The sequence below is a fragment of the Oncorhynchus mykiss genome, chromosome 8 (genome assembly GCF_013265735.2).
Source record: "Oncorhynchus mykiss isolate Arlee chromosome 8, USDA_OmykA_1.1, whole genome shotgun sequence".
In the NCBI taxonomy this organism is placed as follows: Eukaryota; Metazoa; Chordata; class Actinopteri; order Salmoniformes; family Salmonidae; genus Oncorhynchus; species Oncorhynchus mykiss.
Window position 1 is genome coordinate 91,121,225 of NC_048572.1, and position 17,697 is coordinate 91,138,921.

At 41.2% G+C, this 17,697-nt stretch overlaps 1 protein-coding gene across 3 annotated transcripts in view; it reads right to left on the reverse strand.

Annotated features, from left to right (window-relative positions):
• The window catches only part of LOC110531054 (V-type proton ATPase subunit H), a 103,921-nt gene that overhangs the window by 17,503 nt on the left and 68,721 nt on the right, over positions 1-17,697 (reverse strand). For 2 of the 3 annotated variants that reach the window (XM_036986797.1, XM_036986796.1), the window contains 4 exons: positions 11,233-11,425; positions 9,346-9,524; positions 7,494-7,619; positions 2,450-2,551 (listed from right to left, as the gene is read on the reverse strand). In XM_036986797.1, coding sequence (XP_036842692.1) covers positions 2,450-2,551; positions 7,494-7,619; positions 9,346-9,524; positions 11,233-11,425 — 600 coding nt within the window. Of the gene's footprint in view, positions 1-2,449; positions 2,552-2,849; positions 2,965-7,493; positions 7,620-9,345; positions 9,525-11,232; positions 11,426-17,697 lie in introns of those variants that run through there. The other variant, XM_036986798.1, reaches the window with a different exon arrangement.

Consider the following 17,697-nt stretch of genomic DNA (forward strand, 5'->3'; position numbering starts at 1 on the left):
GGAGGCCAGGGAGGTAGTGGAGGGAGGAGGCCAGGGAGGTAGTGGAGGGAGGAGGCCAGGGAGGTAGTGGAGGGAGGAGGCCAGGGAGGTAGTGGAGGGAGGAGGCCAGGGATGTAGAGAGGTAGTGGAGGGACGAGGCCAGCGAGGTAGTGGAGGGAAGAGACCAGGGAGGTAGAGAGGTAGTGGAGGGAGGAGGCCAGGAAGGTGGTGGAGGGAGGAGGTCAGGGAGGTGGTGGAGGGAGGAGGTCAGGGAGGTAGTGGATGGAGGAGGTCAGGGAGGTAGTGGAGGGAGGAGGTCAGGGAGGTAGTGGATGGAGGAGACCAGGGAGGTAGTGGAGGGAGGTAGTGGAGGGAGGAGGACAGGGAGGTAGTGGAGGGAGGTAGTAGAGGGACGAGGCCAGGGAGGTAGTGGAGGGAGGAGGCCAGGGAGGTAGTGGAGGGAGGTAGTAGAGGGACGAGGCGAAAGAGGTAGTGGAGGGAGGTAGTAGAGGGACGAGGCCAGGTAGGTAGTGGAGTGAGGTAGTAGAGGGACGAGGCCAGGTAGGTAGTGGAGGGAGGAGGCCAGGGAGGTAGTGGAGGGAGGAGGCCAGGGAGGTAGTGGAGGGAGGAGGCCAGGGAGGTAGTGGAGGGAGGAGGACAGGGAGGTAGTGGAGGGAGGAGGCCAGGGAGGTAGTGGAGGGAGGAGGACAGGGAGGTAGGAGGTGGAGGAGGCCAGGAAGGTGGTGGAGGGAGGAGGTGGAGGAGGCCAGGAAGGTGGTGGAGGGAGGATGCCAGGAAGGTGGTGGAGGGAGAAGGCCAGGGAGGTAGTGGAAGGAGGAGGTGGAGTTAGAGAGGTGGTGGAGGTAGAGAGGTAGTGGAGGGAGGAGGCCAGGAAGGTAGTAGAGGGAGGAGGCCAGGGAGGTAGTGGAGGGAGGAGGCCATGGAGGTAGTGGAGGCCAGGGAGGTAGTGGAGGGAGGAGGTGGAGGACAGGAGGTAGTGGAGGGAGGACGCCAGGGAGTTAAAAAAATGTTTTTATTATACCCAACTCCAGTCCCCCCAACAGCATGTTATTATTGGTAGGTAGAGGGGTAGTGTCCCCAACAGCATGTTATTATTGGTAGGTAGAGGGGTAGTGTCCCCAACAGCATGTTATTATTGGTAGGTAGAGGGGTAGTGTCCCCAACAGCATGTTATTATTGGTAGGTAGAGGGGTAGTGTCCCCAACAGCATGTTATTATTGGTAGGTAGAGGGGTAGTGTCCCCAACAGCATGTTATTATTGGTAGGTAGAGGGGTAGTGTCCCCAACAGCATGTTATTATTGGTAGGTAGAGGGGTAGTGTCCCCAACAGCATGTTATTATTGGTAGGTAGAGGGGTAGTGTCCCCAACAGCATGTTATTATTGGTAGGTAGAGGGGTAGTGTCCCCAACAGCATGTTATTATTGGTAGGTAGAGGGGTAGTGTCCCCAACAGCATGTTATTATTGGTAGGTAGAGGGGTAGTGTCCCCAACAGCATGTTATTATTGGTAGGTAGAGGGGTAGTGTCCCCAACAGCATGTTATTATTGGTAGGTAGAGGGGTAGTGTCCCCAACAGCATGTTATTATTGGTAGGTAGAGGGGTAGTGTCCCCAACAGCATGTTATTATTGGTAGGTAGAGGGGTAGTGTCCCCAACAGCATGTTATTATTGGTAGGTAGAGGGGTAGTGTCCCCAACAGCATGTTATTATTGGTAGGTAGAGGGGTAGTGTCCCCAACAGCATGTTATTATTGGTAGGTAGAGGGGTAGTGTCCCCAACAGCATGTTATTATTGGTAGGTAGATGGGTAGTGTCCCCAACAGCATGTTATTATTGGTAGGTAGAGGGGTAGTGTCCCCAACAGCATGTTATTATTGGTAGGTAGAGGGGTAGTGTCCCCAACAGCATGTTATTATTGGTAGGTAGAGGGGTAGTGTCCCCAACAGCATGTTATTATTGGTAGGTAGAGGGGTAGTGTCCCCAACAGCATGTTATTATTGGTAGGTAGAGGGGTAGTGTCCCCAACAGCATGTTATTATTGGTAGGTAGAGGGGTAGTGTCCCCAACAGCATGTTATTATTGGTAGGTAGATGGGTAGTGTCCCCAACAGCATGTTATTATTGGTAGGTAGAGGGGTAGTGTCCCCAACAGCATGTTATTATTGGTAGGTAGAGGGGTAGTGTCCCCAACAGCATGTTATTATTGGTAGGTAGAGGGGTAGTGTCCCCAACAGCATGTTATTATTGGTAGGTAGATGGGTAGTGTCCCCAACAGCACACAGTTTTGTTGTAGCTCTGGGCAAACACACCCGACTCAACTCATTGAGGGCTTTATGATTAGTTGGCAAGTTGAATCGGGTGTGCTTGTCCGGGGCTAATGGAGGACTGGAGTTGGTAAACACTACAATAGAATATGGTATGATCCAATAATAACACTCTGTGTGTCCTTACCGTTTCCCCCGAGGGTAGTGTCTGACGTATTCTCCAACATCATGAGCAGCTACAGCAATAACCTGAGGGTCATCAGATACCTCCAACAGCCGAGTAAGGATCCTGAGGAGGGAGAACATATAACACATAACTAACCCTAACATCAGATACCTCCAACAGCGGAGTAAGGATCCTGAGGAGGGAGAACATATAACACATAACTAACCCTAACATCAGATACCTCCAACAGCGGAGTAAGGATCCTGAGTAGGGAGAACATATAACTAACGCTAACATCAGATACCTCCAACAGCAGAGTAAGGATCCTGAGGAGGGAGAACATATAACACATAACTAACCCTAACATCAGATACCTCCAACAGCCGAGTAAGGATCCTGAGGAGGGAGAACATATAACACATAACTAACCCTAACATCAGATACCTCCAACAGCGGAGTAAGGATCCTGAGGAGGGAGAACATATAACACATAACTAACCCTAACATCAGATACCTCCAACAGCCGAGTAAGGATCCTGAGGAGGGAGAACATATAACACATAACTAACCCTAACATCAGATACCTCCAACAGCGGAGTAAGGATCCTGAGTAGGGAGAACATATAACTAACGCTAACATCAGATACCTCCAACAGCAGAGTAAGGATCCTGAGGAGGGAGAACATATAACACATAACTAACCCTAACATCAGATACCTCCAACAGCGGAGTAAGGATCCTGAGGAAGGAGAACATATAACTAACGCTAACATCAGATACAGTGGGGCAAAAAAGTATTTAGTCAGCCACCAATTGTGCAAGTTCTCCCACTTAAAAAGATGAGGCCTGTAATTTTCATCATAGGTACACTTCAACTATGACAGACAAAATGAGAAAAAAAAATCCAGAAAATCACATTGTAGGATGTGAAATTGATTCGCAAATTATGATGGAAAAAAAAGTATTTGGTCAATAACAAAAGTTTATCTCAATACTTTGTTAAATACCCTTTGTTGGTAATGACAGAGGTCAAACGTTTTCTGTATGTCTTCACAAGGTTTTCACACACTGTTGCTGGTATTTTGGCCCATTCCTCCATGTAGATCTCCTCTAGAGCAGTGATGTTTTGGGGCTGTTGCTGGGCAACACGGACTTTCAACTCCCTCCAAAGAGGCTATATACAGGGGGTACCGGTACAGAATAAATGTTGAGGCTATATACAGGGGGTACTGGTACAGTGTCAATGTGGAGGCTATATACAGGGGGTACCGGTACAGAGTCAATGTGGAGGCTATATACAGGGGGTACCGGTACAGAGTCAATGTGGAGGCTATATACAGGGGGTACCGGTACAGAGTCAATGTGGAGGCTATATACATGGGGTACCGGTACAGAGTCAATGTGGAGGCTATATACAGGGGGTACCGGTACAGAGTCAATGGGGAGGCTATATACAGGGGGTACCGGTACAGAGTCAATGTGGAGGCTATATACATGGGGTACCGGTACAGAGTCAATGTGGAGGCTATATACAGGGGGTACCCTGTAGGGGGAAGGCCCTGTAGGGGGAAGGCCATAAAGATCATCAAGGACATCAACCACCCGAGCCACTGCCTGTTCACCCCGCTATCATCCAGAAGGCGAGGTCAGTACAGGTGCATCAAAGCTGGGACCGAGAGACTGAAAAACAGCTTCTATCTCAAGGCCATCAGACTGTTAAACAGCCACCACTAACACTGACACTGACTCAACTCCAGCCACTTTAATAATGGGAATTGATGGGAAATGACGTAAATATATCACTAGCCACTTTAAACAATGCTACCTTATATAAATGTTACATACCCTACATTATTCATCTCATATGCATACGTATATACTGTACTCTATATCATCGACGGTATCCTTATGTAATACATGTATCACTAGCCACTTTATACTATACTATGCCACTTTGTTTACATACTCATCTCATTTGTACATACTGTACTCGATACCATCTACTGTATCTTGCCTATGCTGCTCTGTACCATCACTCATTCATATATCCTTATGTACATATTCTTTATCCCCTTACACTGTGTACAAGACAGTAGTTTTGGAATTGTTAGTTAGATTACTTGTTATTACTGCATTGTCGGAACTAGAAGCACAAGCATTTCGCTACACTCGCACTAACATCTGCTAACCATGTGTATGTGACAAATAAAATTTGATTTGATTTGATTTGATTTGATTTACCGGTACAGAGTCAATGTGGAGGCTATATATAGGGGGTACCGGTACAGAGTCAATGTGGAGGCTATATACAGGGGGTACCGGTACAGAGTCAATGTGGAGGCTATATACAGGGGGTACCGGTACAGAGTCAATGTGGAGGCTATATACAGGGGGTACCGGTACAGAGTCAATGTGGAGGCTATATACAGGGGGTACCGGTACAGAGTCAATGTGGAGGCTATATACAGGGGTAACCGGTACTGAGTCAGTGTGGAGGTTATATACAGGGGGTACCGGTACCAAGTCAGTGTGAGGGGGTACAGGTTAGTTGAGGTAATTTGTACATGTAGGTGGGGGTGAAGTGACTATGCATGGATAATAAACAATGAGTAGCAGTAGTGTACAAAACAAATGGAGAGGGGAGGGAATTGTGTTTGACCAGATACAATGTTATTTTACAGTAAACAAATTGACAACAGACTTTCAGCACGCTTATAGAGAAGGACATTCAACAAGCAAAGCACTTACACAAATGACTGATGATTGGCTGAGAGAAATTGATGACAAAAAGATTGGGGGGGCTGTTTTGTTAGACTTCAGTGCGGCTTTTGCTGCTGGCAAAACTTGTGTGTTCTGGCTTTACACCCCCTGCTATATTGTGGATAAAGAGTTACCTGTCTAACAGAACACAGAGGGTGTTCTTTAATGGAAGCCTCTCCAACACAATCCAGGTAGAATCAGGAATTCCCCAGGGCAGCTGTCTAGGCACATTACTTTTTTCAATCTTTACTAATGAATTGCCAGTGTCTATGTATGTGGACGACTCAACACTATACATGTTAGCTACTACAGTGACTGAAATGACTGCAACACTTCAGAAAGAGATGCAGTTAGCTTCAGAGTGGGTGGAAAGGAATAAGTTAGTCCTAAATATTTCTAAAACTAAAAACATTGCATTTGGAACAAAACACTCACTAAACCCTAAACCTCAACTAAATCTTGTAAAAAATTCAACAACAACCCTGGATTGTAAACTGTCATGGTCAAAACATATTGATACAACAGTAGCTAAGATGGGGGAGAAGTCTGTCCATAATAAAGTGCTGCTCAACCTTCTCAACAGCACTGTCAACAAGGCAGGTCCTACAGGCCCTAGTTTTGTCGCACCTTGATAACTGTTCAGTAGTGTGGTCAGGTGCCACAAAAAAGGACTTAGGAAAATTGTAATTGGTTCAGAACAGGGCAGTACGGCTGGCCTTTGGATGTACACAGAGAGCTAATATTAATAATATGCATGTCAATCTCTCCTGGCTCAAAGTGGAAGAGAGCTTGACTTCATCACTAATTGTATTTATGAGCGGTATTGACATGTTGAATGCACCGAGCTGTCTGGCACACAGCTCGGATACTCATACCCACCCCACAAGACAAGCCACCAGAGGTCTCTTCACAGTCCCCAAGTCCAGAACAGACTGGGAGGCACACAGCACTGCATAGATTCATGACTACATGGGACTCTATTCCACATCAAGTATCTGATGTAAACAGTAAAATTGGATTTAAAAAACAGATAATAACACCTTATGGAACAGCGGGGACTGTGGAGCAGCTCAAACTAAGGCACAGACACACATACACATGGATTTTGTACTGTAGATATGTGGTAGTGGTGGAGTAGGGGCCTGAGGGCACACAGTCTGAATGTATTGTAATGTTTTTAAAATTGTATAAACTGCCTTAATTTTGCTGGACTCCAGGAAGAGTAGCTGCATGAACTAATGGGGAACTGCTGAGCAGTTGCCATACCAGGCGGTGATGCAACCGGTCAGGATGCTCTCGATGGTGCAGCTGTAGAACTTTTTGAGGATCTATGCCACATTTTTTCAGTCTCCTGAGGGGGAAAAGGTTTTGTCGTTTTATCTTCACAACTGTCTTGGTATGTTTGGACCATGATAGATCGTTGGTGATGTGGACACCAAGGAACTTGAAACTCTCGACCCGCTCCACTGCAGCCCCGTCGATGTTAATGGGGGCCGGTTTGGCCCGCCTTTTCCTGTAGTCCACAATCACCTCCATCTTTCTCACGTTGAGGGACAGGTTGTTTTCCTGGCATCACACTGCCAGTTCTCTGACCTCCTCCCTATAGGCTGTCTCTTCGATGTCGGTGATCAGGCCTACCACTGTTGTGTCATCAGCAAACTAAATGATGGTGTTGGAGTCGTGTTTGGCAATACAGTCTTGGGTTAACAGGGAGTACAGGAGGGTCTTGAGTACACACCCTTGAGGGGCCCTCCATTTTGACATTTTTTAGCCTATATGGTTGTTAGAAATCCATCTAAAACCTTAAAACAACACATATCCACTAATCAGGGGCATCATGCACCACACAAATCTGTAGGGGCACAAAGTATGTGTAGTTCTGCGTTAACACAACCCCTAAGTTTAACTTGCTACTTAGCTCAGTAAGTGGCTGAATTAATAAGGTGAAGTCAAACGTTGTTCATTTGCACAATGTCTCTCGTTCACATTTGTTTGTAAATTTCAAAATTCACCTAAAATAACATTCGGTAGCTCCCACTTATGTATAACTTTATGAGCTGGATAGCCTGTCTTTGCAATTAGTTTATTTTCGTTTGCGCTTATTAGCATATTTAGCTAGCAGCCTCCATGGAAATTCGCTATTACTTGTGCTAATTTTGTTAGCATTCCGGTAATAAACGCCTAAGTGTTTTTTTTTTGGCGCCGCCTTGTGTACTAAGCCGGTAATATCAAAAATCCAGGGGTTAGAGAAGGCTGGTATGATGATATGAACATTTGTATCCCGCCCAAACCTAGTGAGTCTTACTTGAGGAGTTCGTAGTTCTTCTCGTTGAGGCGGACTGCATTCTCACGCCAGAACTTCTCTGACTTGTGGACCGGGCTCCACTCCAGGCGACCGGACTTCAGCTCCGAACTGTACTCATCAAACGAACTGAGAGGGAGACACAGGAGGCGGCACACAGAGGGAGAGGGAGAGAAAGAGGGAGACCGAGAGAGAGAGAGAAAAAGAGGGAGACCGAGAGAGAGAGAGAAAAAGAGGGAGACCGAGAGAGAGAGAGAAAAAGAGGGAGACCGAGAGAGAGAGAGAAAAAGAGGGAGACCGAGAAAGAGAAAAAAAGAGGGAGACCGAGAGAGAGAAAAAAAAGAGGGAGACCGAGAGAGAGAAAAAAAGAGGGAGACCGAGAGAGAGAGAGAAAAAAAGAGGGAGACCGAGAGAGAGAGAGAAAAAAAGAGGGAGACCGAGAGAGAGAGAGAAAAAAAGAGGGAGACCGAGAGAGAGAGAGAAAAAAAGAGGGAGACCGAGAGAGAGAGAGAAAGACAGAGAGAGAGAGCGAGAGAGAGAGAGAAAAAGAGGGAGACCGAGAGAGAGAGAGAGAAAAAGAGGGAGACCGAGAGAGAGAGAGAAAAAGAGGGAGACCGAGAGAGAGAGAGGAAAAAAAGAGGGAGACCGAGAGAGAGAGAGGAAAAAAAGAGGGAGACCGAGAGAGAGAGAGAGAAAAAAAGAGGGAGACCGAGAGAAAAAAAGAGGGAGACCGAGAGAGAGAGAAAAAAAGAGGGAGACCGAGAGAGAGAGAGAAAAAAAGAGGGAGACCGAGAGAGAGAGAGAAAAAAAGAGGGAGACCGAGAGAGAGAGAGGAAAAAAAAAGAGGGAGACCGAGAGAGAGAGAGAAAAACAAAGAGGGAGACCGAGAGAGAGAGAGAAAAACAAAGAGGGAGACCGAGAGAGAGAGAGAGAGAAAAAAAGAGGGAGACCGAGAGAGAGAGAGAAAAAAAAAGAGACCGAGAGAGAGAGAGAAAAAAAAGAGGGAGACCGAGAGAGAGAGAGAAAAAAAAGAGGGAGACCGAGAGAGAGAGAGAAAAAAAGAGGGAGACCGAGAGAGAGAGAGAGAAAAAAAGAGGGAGACCGAGAGAGAGAGAGAGAAAAAAAGAGGGAGACCGAGAGAGAGAGAAAAAAAAAAGAGGGAGACCGAGAGAGAGAGAAAAAAAAGAGGGAGACCGAGAGAGAGAGAGAAAAAAAGAGGGAGACCGAGAGAGAGAGAGAGAAAAAAAGAGGGAGACCGAGAGAGAGAGAAAAAAAAAGAGGGAGACCGAGAGAGAGAGAGAAAAAAAAAGAGGGAGACCGAGAGAGAGAGAGAAAAAAAAAAGAGGGAGACCGAGAGAGAGAGAGAAAAAAAGAGGAAGACCGAGAGAGAGAGAGAAAAAAAGAGGGAGACCGAGAGAGAGAGAAAAAGAGGGAGACCGAGAAAGAGAGAAAAAGAGGGAGACCGAGAGAGAGAGAGAGAGAGAGAGAGAGAAAGAGGGAGACCGAGAGAGAAAGAGGGAGACCGAGAGAGAGAGAAAAAGAGGGAGACCGAGAGAGAGAGAAAAAGAGGGAGACCGAGAGAGAGAGAAAAAGAGGGAGAGTAAAATTATCAGAGTGAGGTATTCTCTCATTTGTGTCTGGAAGTAGCTAGCAAACTAGCCAACGTCAGCCAGTTAGCTTGGGTGCTTGACTGCCGTTGTGAGGTCAGAACGCTCGAATCAACCCTATTTTCCAAATTTACGAACGCCCAGAGCACTCCGGCACTCCAGATTGAATGTACGAACACACCCTTAATATAGAGCGATGTTGACCGTATCAGTCTTTCTGGGTGTCGACTGGGTTAGAAGTCACAAACCTGAGGTCCTGAACGCTCTCCCCTAGACTCTCCAGCAGGAACTTGAGGTCTTCAGTGATGTCCTCATCATCATACTTCTGCTGATCCAGATTCTCCAGCTGCTTCAGAACCTTACACTGTATCATGGCCAGGGCATACTCCTGACGGGTCTCCCTATCCGCTGACTTCTCCAACAGGTTCTAGAAAAAGAATATTAATATGTATCATGGCCAGGGCATACTCCTCACCAAGCTACAACAGGGTGTTGATACTGGAGCCACCAACAGGTAGTTGATACTGGAGCCACCAACAGGGTGCTGATACTGGAGCCACCAACAGGGTGCTGATACTGGAGCCACCAACAGGGTGCTGATACTGGAGCCACCAACAGGGTGCTGATACTGGAGCCACCAACAGGGTGCTGATACTGGAGCCACCAACAGGGTGCTGATACTGGAGCCACTAAACAGGGTGCTGATACTGGAGCCACCAACAGGGTGCTGATACTGGAGCCACCAACAGGGTGCTGATACTGGAGCCACTAAACAGGATTATGAATGGGACTGAATTGTGTGGTAAACTGTACAAGACTGTTTGTTTTGGGGCCATGGATGATGAATTCATTATCTGACAGAGTCCTGCAGGATGTCAGACAGGGATAAGTAGACAACTAGCTACTGTAACCAACTACAGTGGGGCAAAAAGTATTTAGTCAGCCACCAATTGTGCAAGTTCTCCCACTTAAAAAGATGAGAGGCCTGTAATTTTCATCATAGGTACACTTCAACTATGACAGACAAAATGAGAAAAAAAATCCTGAAAATCACATTGTAGGATTTTTAATGAATTTATTTGCAAATTATGGTGGAAAATAAGTATTTGGTCAAGAACAAAAGTTTATCTCAATACTTTGTTATATACCCTTTGTTGGCAATGACAGAGGTCAAACGTTTTCTGTAAGTCTTCACAAGGTTTTCACACACTGTTGCTGGTATTTTGGCCCATTCCTCCATGCAGATCTCCTCTAGAGCAGTGATGTTTTGGGGCTGTTGCTGGGCAACACAGACTTTCAACTCCCTCCAAAGATTTTCTATGGGGTTGAGATCTGGAGACTGGCTAGGCCACTCCAGGACCTTGAAATGCTTCTTACGAAGCCACTCCTTTGTTGCCCGGGCGGTGTGTTTGGGATCATTGTCATGCTGAAAGACGTCTTCAATGCCCTTGCTGATGGAAGGAGGTTTTCACTCAAAATCTCACAATACATGGCCCCATTAATTCTTTCTTTTACACGGATCAGTCGTCCTGGTCCCTTTGCAGAAAAACAGCCCCAAAGCATGATGTTTCCACTCCCAAGCTTCACAGTAGGTATGGTGCTCTTTGGATGCAACTCAGCATTCTTTGTCCTCCAAACACGACGAGTTGAGTTTTTACCGAAAAGTTATATTTTGGTTTCATCTGACCATATGACATTCTCCCAATCTTCTTCTGGATCATCCAAATGCTCTCTAGCAAACTTCAGACGGGCCTGGACATGTACTGGCTTAAGCATGGGGACACGTCTGGCACGGCAGGATTTGAGTCCCTGGCGGCGTAGTGTGTTACTGATGGTAGGCTTTGTTACTTTGGTCCCAGCTCTCTGCAGGTCATTCACTAGGTCCCCCCGTGTGGTTCTGGGATTTTTAAATACTTATTTTCCACCATAATTTGCAAATAAATTGATTAAAAATCCTACAATGTGATTTTCTGGATTTTTTATTCTCATTTTGTCTGTCATAGTTGAAGTGTACCTATGATGAAAATTACAGGCCTCTCATCTTTTTAAGTGGGAGAACTTGCACAATTGGTGGCTGACTAAATACTTTTTTGCCCCACTGTACCTACCTACCGTAACTAACTAGCAGTACGTACCCTGAAGGCAGCCAGGATGATGCGCGTGACCTTCTCCTTGACAGACTCCTGCAGGATGTCAGACAGGGCTGGCACCACGTTGTAACGGCGTAGCTGCTCACAGAGCTGAGAGTTGAAGGCCAGCAGCCACACACAAAACCCCATCTGGTACTGCAGCTGGAAACCACACTTGTTACTGAGCACAGCCGTGATGCTAGAGGGAGGAGAGAGAACAGGGTCAGGGGTCAGGTGGTAGAGGAAACCACACTTGTTACTGAGCACAGCCGTGATGCTAGAGGGAGGAGAGAGAACAGGGTCAGGGGTCAGGTGGTAGAGGAAACCACACTTGTTACTGAGCACAGCCGTGATGCTAGAGGGAGGAGAGAGAACAGGGTCAGGGGTCATGTGGTACAGGAAACCACACTTGTTACTGATCACAGCCGTGATGCTAGAGGGAGGAGAGAGAACAGGGTCAGGGGTCATGTGGTACAGGGGTTAGAAACACACAGAACCCGATCTGGTACAGGAAACCACACTTGTCGATCAGCGTAGTTTTATGGTGCATCATGGTTTTATTGCATGGTTTAGGAGTTTATAGCTTGAGTTACAGATAACAGCAGTGGTTTGGCTAACTTAATCTTCTAGTGTAGTCAAACAGGTTAAAGCACTGGATCTCTCCAACCACACTAATGATGTGAGCCTAACAGATGGAAGGTAGTGGTAACATCATTGTTACAATCACTGCGTACTGCTAACAGAGAAATACATTCTATAGTACCCAGAGACAAGTAGTAACATAATTAGATGTAGTAATAGTACCCAGAGACTAGTATGTAATGGTATTAGATGTAGTAATAGTATTAGATGTAGTAACAGTATTAGATGTAGTAATAGTACCCAGACACTGGTAGTAATGGTATTAGATGTAGTAATAGTATTAGATGTAGTAATAGTACCAAGAGACTAGTAGTAATGGTATTAGATGTAGTAATAGTATTAGATGTAGTAATGGTATTAGATGTAGTAATGGTATTAGATGTAGTAATGGTACCCAGAGACTGGTAGTAATGGTATTAGATGTAGTAATAGTATTAGATGTAGTAACTGTACTAGATGTAGAAACTGTACTAGATGTAGTAGCAGTATTAGATGTAGTAATAGTACCCAGAGACTAGTAGTAACAGTATTAGATGTAGTAATAGTATTAGATGTAGTAACAGTATTAGATGTAGTAACAGTACTAGATGTAGTAACAGTATTAGATGTAGTAACAGTATTAGATGTAGTAACAGTATTAGATGTAGTAACAGTATTAGATGTAGTAATAGTATTAGATGTAGTAACTGTACTAGATGTAGAAACTGTACTATATGTAGTAATAGTATTATATGTAGTAACAGTATTAGATGTAGTAATAGTATTAGATGTAGTAACAGTATTAGATGTAGTAACAGCATTAGATGTAGTAACAGCATTAGATGTAGTAACAGTATTAGATGTAGTAATGTTACTAGATGTAGTAACTGTACTAGATGTAGTAGCAGTACTAGATGTAGTAGCAGTATTAGATGTAGTAGCAGTATTAGATGTAGTAGCAGTATTAGATGTAGTAGCAGTATTAGATGTAGTAGCAGTATTAGACGTAGTAGCAGTATTAGACGTAGTAGCAGTATTAGACGTAGTAATAGTATTAGATGTAGTAATAGTATTAGATGTAGTAATAGTATTAGATGTAGTAATAGTATTAGATGTAGTAAAATTATTAGATGTAGTAATAGTACCAAGAGACTAGTAGTAATGGTATTAGATGTAGTAATAGCACACAGACACTGGTAGTAATGGTATTAGATGTAGTAATAGCACACAGACACTGGTAGTAATGGTATTAGATGTAGTAATAGTATTAGATGCAGTAATAGTACCCAGAGACTAGAAGTAATTGTATTAGATGTAGTAATAGTATTAGATGTAGTAATAGTATTAGATGTAGTAATAGTACCAAGAGACTAGTAGTAATAGTTTTAGATGTAGTAATAGTATTAGATGTAGTAATGGTATTAGATGTAGTAATAGTATCCAGAGACTGGTAGTAATGGTATTAGATGTAGTAATAGTATTAGATGTAGTAATAGTACCCAGAGACTAGTAGTAACAGTATTAGATGTAGTAATAGTATTAGATGTAGTAATAGTACTAGATGTAGAAACTGTACTAGATGTAGTAGCAGTATTAGATGTAGTAACAGTATTAGATGTAGTAACAGTATTAGATGTAGTAACAGTATTAGATGTAGTAACAGTACTAGATGCAGTAACAGTATTAGATGTAGTAACAGTATTAGATGCAGTAACAGTATTAGATGTAGTAACAGTATTAGATGTAGTAACAGTACTAGATGTAGTAACAGTACTAGATTTCGAAACTGTATGAGATGTAGCAATAGTATTAGATGTAGTAATAGTATTAGATGTAGTAATAGTACCCAGAGACTAGTAGTAACAGTATTAGATGTAGTAATAGTATTAGATGTAGTAATAGTACCCAGAGACTAGTAGTAACAGTATTAGATGTAGTAATAGTATTAGATGTAGTAACAGTACTAGATGTAGTAACTGTACTAGATGTAGAAACTGTACTAGATGTAGAAACTGTACTAGATGTAGAAACTGTACTAGATGTAGAAACTGTACTAGATGTAGAAACTGTACTAGATGTAGAAACTGTACTAGATGTAGTAACAGTATTAGATGTAGTAACAGTATTAGATGTAGTAACAGTATTAGATGTAGTAACAGTATTAGATGTAGTAACAGTATTAGATGTAGTAACAGTACTAGATTTAGTAATAGTATGAGATGTAGTAATAGTATTAGATGTAGTAATAGTACCCAGAGACTAGTAGTAACAGTATTAGATGTAGTAATAGTACCCAGAGACTAGTAGTAACAGTATTAGATGTAGTAATAGTATTAGATGTAGTAATAGTATAAGATGTAGTAATAGTATTAGATGTAGTAACAGTATTAGATGTAGTAACAGTATTAGATGTAGTAACCGTACTAGATTTAGTAATAGTATGAGATGTAGTAATAGTATTAGATGTAGTAATAGTACCCAGAGACTAGTAGTAACACTATTAGATGTAGTAATAGTATTAGATGTAGTAATAGTACCCAGAGACTAGTAGTAACAGTATTAGATGTAGTAATAGTATTAGATGTAGTAATAGTATAAGATGTAGTAACAGTGTTAGATGTAGTAATAGTATTAGATGTAGTAATAGTACCCAGAGACTAGTAGTAACAGTATTAGATGTAGTAATAGTATTAGATGTAGTAATAGTACCCAGAGACTAGTAGTAACAGTATTAGATGTAGTAATAGTATTAGATGTAGTAATAGTATAAGATGTAGTAATGTTACTAGATGTAGTAACAGTACTAGATGTAGTAACTGTACTATATGTAGAAACTGTACTAGATGTAGAAACTGTACTAGATGTAGAAACTGTACTAGATGTAGAAACTGTACTAGATGTAGAAACTGTACTAGATGTAGTAACAGTATTAGATGTAGTAACAGTATTAGATGTAGTAACAGTATTAGATGTAGTAACAGTATTAGATGTAGTAACAGTATTAGATGTAGTAACCGTATTAGATGTAGTAATAGTATTAGATGTAGTAATGTTACTAGATGTAGTAACTGTACTAGATGTAGTAGCAGTATTAGATGTAGTAGCAGTATTAGATGTAGTAGCAGTATTAGATGTAGTAATAGTACCAAGAGACTAGTAGTAATGGTATTAGATGTATTAATAGTACCCAGACACTGGTAGTAATGGTATTAGATGTAGTAATAGTATTAGATGTAGTAATAGTACCCAGAGACTAGAAGTAATTGTATTAGATGTAGTAATAGTATTAGATGTAGTAATAGTACCAAGAGACTAGTAGTAATGGTATTATATGTAGTAATAGTATTAGATGTAGTAATGGTATTAGATGTAGTAATAGTACCAAGAGACTAGTAGTAATGGTATTAGATGTAGTAATAGTATTAGATGTAGTAATAGTATTACATGTAGTAATGGTATTAGATGTAGTAATAGTATCCAGAGACTGGTAGTAATGGTATTAGATGTAGTAATAGTATTAGATGTAGTAATAGTATTAGATGTAGTAATAGTACCCAGAGACTAGTAGTAACAGTATTAGATGTAGTAATAGTATTAGATGTAGTAACAGTATTAGATGTAGTAACAGTACTAGATGTAGTAACAGTACTAGATGTAGTAACAGTACTAGATTTAGAAACTGTATTAGATTTAGAAACTGTATTAGATGTAGTAATAGTATTAGATGTAGTAACAGTATTATATGTAGTAACAGTATTAGATGTAGTAATAGTATTAGATGTAGTAACAGTACTAGATGTAGTAACAGTATTAGATGTAGTAGCAGTATTAGATGTAGTAATAGTATTAGATGTAGTAACAGTATTAGATGTAGTAACAGTACTAGATGTAGTAACAGTACTAGATTTAGAAACTGTATGAGATGTAGTAATAGTATTAGATGTAGTAATAGTATTAGATGTAGTAATAGTACCCAGAGACTAGTAGTAACAGTATTAGATGTAGTAATAGTATTAAATGTAGTAATAGTACCCAGAGACTAGTAGTAACAGTATTAGATGTAGTAATAGTATTAGATGTAGTAATAGTATAAGATGTAGTAATAGTATTAGATGTAGTAACAGTACTAGATGTAGTAACTGTACTATATGTGGAAACTGTACTATATGTGGAAACTGTACTAGATGTAGAAACTGTACTAGATGTAGAAACTGTACTAGATGTAGTAGCAGTACTAGATGTAGTAGCAGTATTAGATGTAGTAGCAGTATTAGATGTAGTAGCAGTATTAGATGTAGTAGCAGTATTAGATGTAGTAGCAGTATTAGATGTAGTAACAGTATTAGATGTAGTAACAGTATTAGATGTAGTAACAGTATTAGATGTAGTAACAGTATTAGATGTAGTAATATTATTAGATGTAGTAATAGTATTAGATGTAGTAATAGTATTAGATGTAGTAATAGTACCCAGAGACTAGTAGTAACAGTATTAGATGTAGTAATAGTATTAGATGTAGTAATAGTACCCAGAGACTAGTAGTAACAGTATTAGATGTAGGGTAGATGGAAGGTAGTGGTAACATCATTGTTACAATCACTGCGTACTGCTAACAGAGAAATACATTCTATAGTACCCAGAGACAAGTAGTAACATAATTAGATGTAGTAATAGTACCCAGAGACTAGTATGTAATGGTATTAGATGTAGTAATAGTATTAGATGTAGTAACAGTATTAGATGTAGTAATAGTACCCAGACACTGGTAGTAATGGTATTAGATGTAGTAATAGTATTAGATGTAGTAATAGTACCAAGAGACTAGTAGTAATGGTATTAGATGTAGTAATAGTATTAGATGTAGTAATGGTATTAGATGTAGTAATGGTATTAGATGTAGTAATGGTACCCAGAGACTGGTAGTAATGGTATTAGATGTAGTAATAGTATTAGATGTAGTAACTGTACTAGATGTAGAAACTGTACTAGATGTAGTAGCAGTATTAGATGTAGTAATAGTACCCAGAGACTAGTAGTAACAGTATTAGATGTAGTAATAGTATTAGATGTAGTAATAGTATTAGATGTAGTAACAGTATTAGATGTAGTAACAGTACTAGATGTAGTAACAGTACTAGATGTAGTAACAGTATTAGATGTAGTAACAGTATTAGATGTAGTAACAGTATTAGATGTAGTAATAGTATTAGATGTAGTAACTGTACTAGATGTAGAAACTGTACTATATGTAGTAATAGTATTATATGTAGTAACAGTATTAGATGTAGTAATAGTATTAGATGTAGTAACAGTATTAGATGTAGTAACAGCATTAGATGTAGTAACAGCATTAGATGTAGTAACAGTATTAGATGTAGTAATGTTACTAGATGTAGTAACTGTACTAGATGTAGTAGCAGTACTAGATGTAGTAGCAGTATTAGATGTAGTAGCAGTATTAGATGTAGTAGCAGTATTAGATGTAGTAGCAGTATTAGATGTAGTAGCAGTATTAGACGTAGTAGCAGTATTAGACGTAGTAGCAGTATTAGACGTAGTAATAGTATTAGATGTAGTAATAGTATTAGATGTAGTAATAGTATTAGATGTAGTAAAATTATTAGATGTAGTAATAGTACCAAGAGACTAGTAGTAATGGTATTAGATGTAGTAATAGCACACAGACACTGGTAGTAATGGTATTAGATGTAGTAATAGCACACAGACACTGGTAGTAATGGTATTAGATGTAGTAATAGTATTAGATGCAGTAATAGTACCCAGAGACTAGAAGTAATTGTATTAGATGTAGTAATAGTATTAGATGTAGTAATAGTATTAGATGTAGTA